Below are 10,585 nucleotides of genomic sequence, written 5' to 3'. Positions count from 1 at the left end.
GTGAAGTTACACATTTATTTATCACAAATAATATCCAACAATGCAAAATAAATCTGACTAAAAAGTTGTCACATAGTAACAAGACATTGCTCCTTATTTTCTGAAGCCAAAATAAATACAATTTAGTAATGTCTATTTTATACCATCAATTCTCTTCAGATTAAAATGTACATGAAATAGTTGTTGTCAGAGTCAAAACTGAATATAAATAGTAAATGCTAAGTTGATTGACATAATTAAATACAGTTGTTAACATACACGGGTCACTACCAGGAATGAGACTCTTTCATCCAGTGTTTCCCCCAGATATTTTTTCAGCAGCGGTGGCAAGTAAAGCAGGGGGTGGTAGGCATGGTCAATGGAGCGGTTTTAGAAGCCCTCTTGACAATTCTACACGTTTTGCCGTAGGGCAGAGAGAATTTTACACTTTTAAAGCTAGTTTCCTACAATTGTTCTTATGCTGAGTAGCTCAAACAAAACTAAACTAAATGCCATGACATTTTTGGAATTTCAGATTCTCCCTGACTAGTTTTTATTGTGGTGGTTGTTAGTTCCTCAAATATGATCTTATTTTTTTTTTTAAGTGTGTATGTATGTGTATATATATATATATATATATATATATTGCTCCATTATCTTTTCTACATTCCTTATATGGTTTTAGTTGTTGAAGTTTAGATTTAAAATGTTTTACCATCCCGAAAATATATATTTTTTCAGTGGCGGCAATGATTTAGCAGCGGCGGTGCGACACTTGTAAAATACATATAGGGGAAACACTGACAAAACTGGTGAGCCAACAATAGCTTTTAACTTCATAGGGACCTGTAGAATATTAATCACCAACAATCATCTTGGCGTAATGCTCAAGTCATTCCACAGACACTAACTGGCTTTTGATCTCTTCATGCATCTTCATTGTCTGATTGTCTTCACCTGGGGAAAAAAAACTCTGACTGGACAGTGCTTTTACGCAGTCAATTCATAAAACCACGATCTGGTAATTCAATAATCAAATGATTGACTTCTTCACTATCAGACTGTAGTCCTTCAGACCAGAGTCTCATTGTGGTGACCATACGTCCCCATTAATACATACTGTATTTCACTTGTTGAACTTGTGTAAGACATAAGCAGGTTTAGGTCATTATCTCTGGGCTATAGACAGTCCACCCATGGAGTCCTGAGATTCCAGCTCATTGGATAAAATCCTCCTGCTGTTGTCACTGTAGCTTCCGTTGGGAAGGAAGGATAGTCTAGAAGGGGGAAATGAAAAGAATGTTGTTAGTTATGAGCTCAGCCGGCCGCGACCGGGAGACCCATGGGGCGGTGCACAATTGGCCCAGCGTCGTCCGGTTTAGGGGAGGGTTTGGCCGGTAGGGATGTCCTTGTCCCATCGCGCTCTAACGACTCCTGGGCCGGGCGCATGCATGCTGACACGGTCGCCAGGTGTACAGGGTTTCCTCCAACACATTGGTGTGGCTGGCTTCCGGGTTAAGCGGGCATTGTGTCAAGAAGCAGTGCAGCTTGGTTGTGTTTTGGAGGACGCACGGCTCTCGACCTTCGCCTCTCCCGAGTCTCTGTACGGGAGTTGCAGCGATGAGACAAGACTATATCTACCAATTGGATACCAAGAAATTGGAGAGTAGAAAGGGGTAAAATAATAAAAACACTTTTTTTTTAAAAGAGTTATGAGCTGATGAGGGTCCAAGTAAAAGACCGATGATATCCAATGGAAAGTGAATCTGAAAAAAGACAGTTCTTGACAAATGAAGGCTCCTAGCAGGCAGGGCAGATACCAGACAGTGTTACACAACCAGCTACGCTAACCGTAGAATAGACGCATCTCCCACGCCTCAAGACATGAATTCTTAATTACAATGTTCCTCCATGTGAGACAAGGGAGATGTACCTGTCCATAGTTTTGTCTGTCTTTGTCTTGTCACTACTATTGCTGCCAAACCTTGCTGCATCCCCCTTCCCCTCCAAAAGGACCACAATGAAAATAAGCTTTTAAGCTTTGTGTTATCATTAATGATTTTCTTAAATTGTTTGTGGAGGCGTCACTGGCTGGAGCGCCCTTATGTATGTATTTAAAATGGTCTAAATTCAATCCAATCAACCTCCAAATGCACTCTGTTCTCGCAGAAGACTGTTTACTGTCAAAATAGAGCTCTCAATCTCTATTTATCAAACAAGTACTTATCATACCCATATGAACAATGTCAGATGCTATTTGTCTAAGCCTGTACAGAATGTCATATCAGGCATTGTCATGATCAACTTGACAACATGAAAATGTCACCAGGACATCCATCAAACTTGGACATATCACTCCTACACTGATGTTTCAAACATACATTTTCTGTCAGGAATGACAAATGGTTTATAAATAGCCTACTGCAATTGCCTTAGTTCATATTTACACTGCTAAACGGCCATTAAAGCTGCCATAATGCACAGCTATATATAATGCTACAGTGCCTATTCTATGCCAGGTATTTTGTCAGTGTAATGATGCCACTTAAATGGAATGAATCACGATGGCACAATGTGGCATCACACCACACACAGTAGCAGAATCACTCTGTACCTATGGCATCCTGTGGCACTGGACTTGTTCACTGCAGTTATGTTTCAGCACTTCCTGCAGGGTCGACAAAGGTACCTCATAACATGCGTTCCTGATTGACAAAATACACAAGACGTTCAATGTTATTTCTAGATTATTAATGTTATGCACTCTAGACTAGCGCCAGCTCAAACCTGAGGGCTGCATCCATGGAATCAGACAGTTGTGCTATCCACTGAGAACCGAAGGCATTTTGCGGGAATTAGACATTTTGAATGCTGATGATACATTTCTAGAGCACCACCCTTATATGGTTCATTTCACCTACATGCCATGTGATTCAGCTTAAGATGTTTATGGTTAAAGAACTAAAATAGATCTCCATAATGGACATTCCCACGTTTGACCACAGTGGGATCTATAAAAACTGTGCTCCACATTGTGAACCCTGAACCTTGAACTGTATTTCGCATCATGCAAATGCTTTGGCAGAGATGTCACCCTATCTCTTACACTAAGCAGTAGATCCAACTGATATCTTTGGCTGTAGTGCAAACTTCATTGCAAGAACAAAATGTGTTGTCCACATTTTTGAAAACAGGGTGACCTCCAGCCAGGATGTACTGTTTTGAAAGAACAAGTGCCAAAATAAACCCACATGAGGTCAAGCACTCAACATAAACATACTGTATCAAAAGAAGCACTATAACTATATAGATACCATTCAATGCATGTCCAATTTGGCCTAAACTTTCCAACAACTCTCCAACTCTATACAACTCCTCGAAAGAGAATGTGTAGTGAGCATGAGAAAGCCGATTTGGTTTATTAGCTTAGATCGTTGTCACTTAATACAATATTTAGGCAAGTGAAGAGGGAACACAACCCCTTCTGCCGTTTTCTATGCTCCATTTCATGGCAATATTTTTTTTTGTATATCAAATAATCAAACCCTCATCAAATAAAAATGAAAGCAAATTTTATTTGTCACATACACATGTTTAGCAGATGTTATTGCAGGTGTGGTGAAATTCCAACAATGCAGTAATATCTAACAATTCACAACAATACACACAACCTAAAAGTAAAATAATGGAATTAAAGAACATATAAATATTAGGATGAGCAATGTCGGAGTGGCATAAACTAAATACAGTAGAATAGAATACAGTATATACATATGATGAGTAAAGCAAAAATATGTAACATTATTAATGTGACTAGCGTTCCATTATTAAAGTGGCTAGTGATTTCAAGTCTACGTAAACTACCGTTCAAAATCTTAGGATCACTTAGAAATATCCTTGCACATTGTTTTGTCCATTAAAATAACAAATTGATCAGAAATACAGTGTCAACATTGTTAATGTTGTCAATGACTATTGTAGAAACGGCAGATTTCTTTTATGGAGTATCTACTGTACATGGGTGTACAGAGGTCCATTATCAGCAACCATCACACCTGTGTTCCAATGGAACTTTGTGTTTAGCTAATCCAACTGTATCATTTTAAAAGGCTAATTGATCATTAGAAAACCCTTTTGCAATTATGTTAGCAACAGCTGAAAACGGTTGTGCTGATTAAAGAAGCAATAAAACTGGCCTTCTTTAGACTTATTGAGTGTCTGGAGAATCAGCATTTGTGGGTTCGATTACAGGCTCAAAATGTCCAGAAACAAAGAGCTTTCTTCTGAAACTCGTCAGTCTATTCTTGTTCTGAGAAATTAAGGCTATTCCATGCGAGAAATTGCCAAGAGCCTGAAGATCTCACAATGCTGTGTACTACTCCCTTCTCAGAACAGCGCAAACGGGCTCTAACCAGAATAGAAAGAGGAGTGGGAGGCCCCAGTTCACAATTGAGCAAGAGGACAAGCACATTAGAGTGCATTTTAAAATGATAAACTTGGATTAGCTAACAACGTGCCATTGGAACACAGGAGTGATGGTTGCTGATAATGGGCCTCTAATGGGCCTCTGGCCTATGCAGATATTCCATAAAAAATCTGTCGCACAACTGAGCAAGAGGACAAGTACATTAGAGTGTCTAGTTTGAGAAACAGACGTCTCCCAAGTCCTCAACTGGCAAAACACCAGTCTCAACGTCAACAGTGAAGAGTCGACTCCGGGATGGTGACCTTCTAGGCAGAGTTCCTCTGTCCAAAGCCCTGACCTCAATCCTATAGAAAATGTGTGGGCAGAACTGAAAAAGCATGTCCGCTCAAGGAGGCCTACAAACCTGACTCAGTTACACCAGCTCTGTCAGGAGGAATGGGCCAAAATTCACCCAACTTATTGTGGGAAGCTTGTGGAAGGCTACCCGAAACATTTGACCTAAGTTAAACAATTTAAAGGCAATGTTACCAAATACTAATTGAGTGTATGTAAACTTCTGACCCACTGGGAATGTGATGAAACAAATAAAAGCTGAAATAAATAAATAATTCTCTCTACTGTTATTCTGACATTTCACATTCTTAAAATAAAGTGGTGATCCTAACTGACCTAAAACAGGGCATTTTTACTAGGATTAAATGTCAGGAATTGTGAAAAACTGAGTTTAAATGTATTTGGCCAAGGTGTATGTAAACTTCTGACTTCAACTGCATTCAGACCCCTTGACTTTTTTCACATTTTGTTACGTTACAGCCTTATTCTAAAATGAATGAAATTGTTTTTTTCTCTCATCAATCTACACACAATACCCCATAATGACAAAGCAAAATAAATTGGAAATATCACATTTACATAAGTTTTCTGACTCCTATGTTGTCTTGGCTGTGTGCTTTGGGTCGTTGTCCTGTTGGAAGGTGAACCTTCGCCCCAGTCTGAGGTCCTGAGCGCTTTCATCAAGGATCTCCCAGCAGGTTTTCATCAAGGATCTCCCTCTACATTGATCCGTTCATCTTTCCCTCAATCCTGACTAGTCTCCCAGTCCCTGCCGCTGAATAACATCCCCACAGCATGGTGCTGCCACCACCTTCCTTCACTGTAGGTATGGTGCCAGGTTTCTTCCAGACTTGATGCTTGGCATTCAGGCCAAAGAGTTCAATCTTGGTTTCATCAAACCAGAGAATCTTGTTTCTCATGGTCTGAGAGTCTTTAGGTGCCTTTTGGCAAACTCCGAGCAGGCTGTCATGTGCCATTTACTGAGGAATGGCTTCCACCAGGCCATAACCATAAAGGCCTGATTGGTGTAGTGCTGCAGAGATGGTTGTCCTTCTGGAAGGTTGTCCTTCTCCCATCTCCACAGAGGATCTTTGGAGCTCTGTCAGAGTGACCATCAGGTTCTTGGTCACCTCCCTGACCAAGGTCCTTCTTCCCCGATTTCTCAGTTTGTCTGAGCAGCCAGCTCTAGGACGAGTCTTGGTGGTTCTAAACTTCCATTTAAGAATGATGATGGCCACTGTGTTCCTGGGGACCTTCAGTGCTGATGACATTTGTTGGTACCCTTCTACAGATCTGAGCCTCGACACAATCCTGTCTCGGAGCTCGACGGACAATTCCTTCGATCTCATGATTTGGTTTTTGCTCTGACATGCACTGTCAACTGTGGGACCTTATATAGACAGGTGTGTGCCTTTCCAAATCATGTCCAATCAATTGAATGTACCACAGCTAGGCTCCAATCAAGTTGTAGAAACATCTCAAGGATGATCAATGGAAACAGTATGCACCTGAGCTCAATTTTGAGTCTCATAGCAAAGGGTCTGAATAATTACGTAAATACATTTATAAAGTTTTGAAAAACCTGTTTTCACTTTGTCGTTATGGGGTATTGTCTGTTGATTGGAGAAAAAGGTAATTTAATACATTTTAGAATAAGGCTTTAACATAGCAAAATGTGGAAAGGGGAAGGGGTCTGAATACTTTCCGAATGCACTGTCATCAACAGAGACGAAGGGAGACCAGTTGAACGTCTCCAGGGGAAGGTTGTTTCTGTTTAATTTAGTCTTAATTCCTCGGGCGCTGGTACACATGGTTCTTTTTATCAACATATGTGATCAGTCTTAAACTATAAACTCTGAATCCTGGAGGACTCTGAGTGGAAATGAAACCAAAATACAGGACCTCAGACCTTGCGCTGGCAGACACCAGGAGCCATGGGGATTGCATGTTGATTAGCTTAATAATGATGTGATTTTCTTCTGACATGACATCAAGGAATGTAGAAATAGAGCTACAACAGGGGTGGGCCAGTTCCGGCCCGTGAGCTCATTCAATCTGGCCCGCGGGAGTCTTGAGTAAGAATAAAATAAAAATCACTCCAGGCCACTCTTGAATGTCTTCAACTAGATAGAAAGTATGTAGAAATTATAATGGACCTATATATTTTCAAATACCTGCCCTTTTTCTGAAATTTCTTTTGACAAACAAATCCTTCCAACAAAAAAAATCTGTGAAGCCCTCCGCTGAATTTTTAAATCCCACCTCCTGATCCACAGTATATCTCTCAGACACTTCGACCTTATTTCACAGGGTCAGAAAACAGAAAATGGCTTGAGTCCCTTGGGTACCTGACTACCCTGAATTTCTTACTGCCAAAACATGTTACAAAGAATTTGTGCTGCCCCTGAAAACAAATAAATTGCATTTTTGCAGCTCTATCAAATCCCTAAGTCCCAGTCAGTCTCAAATGAATTACAACCAAATCCCATCTATGGTGCAGTATTTGTTCAAATGTAGTCATGGTACATTTTACAACTGTTTATTCCCAGACTAAAAATAACATGTCTTTCTATTGAAGAGGGCAGAACAGCAGTACATTCCCCAAAGGAAATTAAAACACTGACTTTCAGATCACTTGACCATTATCCAAGGCATTATGCCACCGGTATAGTACGTCTATAATATACTACTCTGATATTTTAAAACATCTATATAATAGATGAAAACATCTTATATTTTTTATACCTATTCATCCATTCATCTTGCACTGCATAAATCCATTTGCAGTCACTGACGACAACTGAAATTGCCATCCGGATCAGCTCCTCTGATCCCTGGTATGTGGACGTTACTAGTTTCAGTTTGTATGGGGTTTATTGGATTGAGGCTGAGACACACTGTTAAATTCCCCAATCCTGGTATGTGGACGTTACTAGTTTCAGTTTGTATGGGGTTTATTGGATTGAGGCTGAGACACACTGTTAAATTATCCAATCCTGTGGTCCTAAACTCAAACCTTTGATCATAACCAGATGACCACCAGTATGGTGAGGGCAGGGCAGGAGTGAAAGGGGCTATGTGTGAGAGACCCTTCTATCTGAGCCCTGCTATCTGAGCCTTGCTCTCTCAGCCCTGCTATCTGAGCCCTGCTATCTGAGTCCTGTTATCTCAACCCTGCTATCTGAACCCTGCTATATGAGCCTTGCTCTCTCAGCCCTGCTATCTGAGCCCTGCTATCTGAGCCCTGCTATCTGAGTCCTGTTATCTCAACCCTGCTATCTGAACCCTGCTATATGAGCCCTGCTATCTGAGCCTTGCTATCTCAGCCCTGCTATCTGAGCCCTGCTATCTGAGACCTGCTATCTGAGTCCTGTTATCTCAACCCTGCTATCTGAACCCTGCTATATGAGCCCTGCTATCTGACCCTTGCTATCTCAGCCCTGCTATCTGAGCCCTGATATCTGAGCCCTGATATCTGAGTCCTGTTATCTCAACCCTGCTATCTGAGCCCTGCTATCTGAGTCCTGTTATCTGAGTCCTGTTATCTCAACCCTGCTATCTGAGCCCTGCTATCTGAGTCCTGTTATCTGAGTCCTGTTATCTGAGCCCTGCTATCTGAGCCCTGCTATCTGAGCCCTGCTATCTGAGCCCTGCTATCTGAGCCCTGCTATCTGAGTCATGTTATCTCAACCCTGCTATCTCAGCCCTGCTATCTGAGCCCTGCTATCTGAGCCCTGCTATCTCAGCCCTGCTATCTGAGCCCTGCTATCTCAGCCCTGCTATCTGAGCCCTGCTATCTCAGCCCTGCTATCTGAGCCCTGCTATCTGAGCCCTGCTATATGAGCCCTGCTATCTGAGCCCTGCTATCTCAGCAGGTAGCCAAATCTCCACAGGTTAGATCACTGAAGGGATCTGTCAAGCATCAAACCAGCTGTAGTAAAATAAACAACACAAACCTTGTATCTGAAAAAGTCAAATGAACATTACTGTTCAAGTTTCAAAACATGCATATTAATTACACATGAACATGTAGTGCTCATAAAAGCTTCCGTTGAGTCCATCATAAATCTATTCTGTGCAGTAAACAAACACCTGGTTTGACTAAAGTCTGCAGAACCTAGAGGGGCTGAGTTGTGAGTTTAGTACAGTTAAAATTATATTAAATTATATGGTTTGACTCAACCATGTTTATTTGGTTTGAATCAACCATATTTGCATGATATTGTGAGAAGTAGTAAACAATTTATATAACATAATATAATCGGGAAATTCACAGTACATTTGTAATACAATATAACATGGTGAACTATGTTTATTACAACTTGTTGACGTCAAAGAAAGTACTGGAAGCTTTGTTATTAAACTGGAACAGATCAGTTGCCCCCAGGTCCTGAAGTCATTTCCCCCCCATTTTTCCACAGTCTTTCACTATTACATCAAGACATAATAATAATAGTAATAATATGTGCCATTTAGCAGACGTGACTTACAGTCATGTGTGCATGCATTTTACATATGGATGGTCCCGGGAATCGAACCCACAACCCTGGCAGTGCAAGGACCACAAGACAAGGCAGGAAGAGATAGAATCAGACATCCACATCAGTTGAGGTCCTGCTGTATTTATGAGCTATATTAAAATCCAGTCTCCAATAATACACTCAGTACACTGTACCAAAATACACTCCACGGCCAGTTTATTAGGTACACAACCCTGTTCACGAAAATGGTTCGCTCCTAGTGAGTCACGTGTCCATGGCTTGCTATATATATTTTTTTATTTAACTAGGCAAGTCGGTTAAGAACAAATTCTTATTTACAATGACGACCTACCGGGGAACAGTCGGTTAACTGCCTTGTTCAGGGGCAGAAAGACAGCCACTAGGCTACCTGCCGCCCTACAGCAGGCAGACAAGCATCGAGCCATTCAGTTACTGTTCGATTGAATGTTATAATGGGAAAAACTAGTGACCTAAGTGACTTTGAGGGTGATATGATCGTCGGTATCTCAGAAAAGCCTGGCCTCCTGATCTTTTCACGCATGTCTAGAGTTTATTAAGAGCGGTGTGACAAAACAAAAACCATCCAGTCAGCGGCAGTCCTGAGGGTGAAAACAGCTAGTTGATGAGAGGTCAAAGGAGAATGGCAAGAATCGTATAGGCTAACAGGCAGGCCACAAACAGGCAAATAATGGCACAGTACAATAGTGGTGTGCAGAACGGCACCTCAGAACCCACACCTCGTCGGTCCCTTTCACAAATAGGTTATTGCAGCAGATGACCGCACTGGGTTCCACTCCTATCAGCTAAAAACAAGAAGGAGCGGCTCCAGTGGGCATGCGATAACCAACACTCGATAATATGAGGAATGGAAATACATTGCCTGGTCCGACGAATCCCGGTTCCTGTTGCGTCATGCTGATGGCAGAATCAGGATTTGCCTGGTGTCAATGGTACAGGCTGGTGGCGGTGGTGTAATGGTGTGGAGAATGTTTTCCTGGCACATGTTAGGTCCCTTGATACCAATTGAGCAATGCTTCCATTCCCCAAAAAATTCTGTCTGTTCTGGAGACAAAGGGGACCGACTCTGTAACAGATGGGTGTGCCTAATAAACTGTCAACTGAGAGTAGATTCCCACAATAGAAACAGCCTGGACCTGGCTTGTTTTTACAAGTTTTAAAAAACTGCCTGGCTCTGTAAGTTTGTTTTCTTTGAAGAAAATGAAAACGATTTCATAAAAACGTTCCTTCTTTTGATCATCCTGTGCCTTCGGAAAGTATTCAGACCCCTTGACGTTTTCCACATGTTGTTACGTTACAGCCTTATTCTAAAATGGATGCAATAAAA

At 41.4% G+C, this 10,585-nt stretch overlaps 1 protein-coding gene across 1 annotated transcript in view; it reads right to left on the bottom strand.

Moving 5' to 3' along the window:
- Nucleotides 1-570: 570 nt before the first annotated feature.
- si:dkey-247m21.3 (5-hydroxytryptamine receptor 4) overlaps nucleotides 571-10,585 on the bottom strand; it is a 41,041-nt gene continuing 31,026 nt past the window's right edge. Inside the window, exon 6 of the mRNA XM_021622905.3 lies at nucleotides 571-1,256. Coding sequence (XP_021478580.1) covers nucleotides 1,148-1,256 — 109 coding nt within the window. The 3' untranslated portion in view covers nucleotides 571-1,147. The remainder of the gene's footprint in view (nucleotides 1,257-10,585) is intronic.

This window comes from Oncorhynchus mykiss, chromosome 12 (genome assembly GCF_057628025.1).
Source record: "Oncorhynchus mykiss isolate SJ-2025 chromosome 12, ASM5762802v1, whole genome shotgun sequence".
Classification (NCBI taxonomy): domain Eukaryota; kingdom Metazoa; phylum Chordata; class Actinopteri; order Salmoniformes; family Salmonidae; genus Oncorhynchus; species Oncorhynchus mykiss.
The sequence above is the reverse complement of the archived record's forward strand: the minus strand, read 5'-3'. Positions and strand labels throughout refer to the sequence as shown.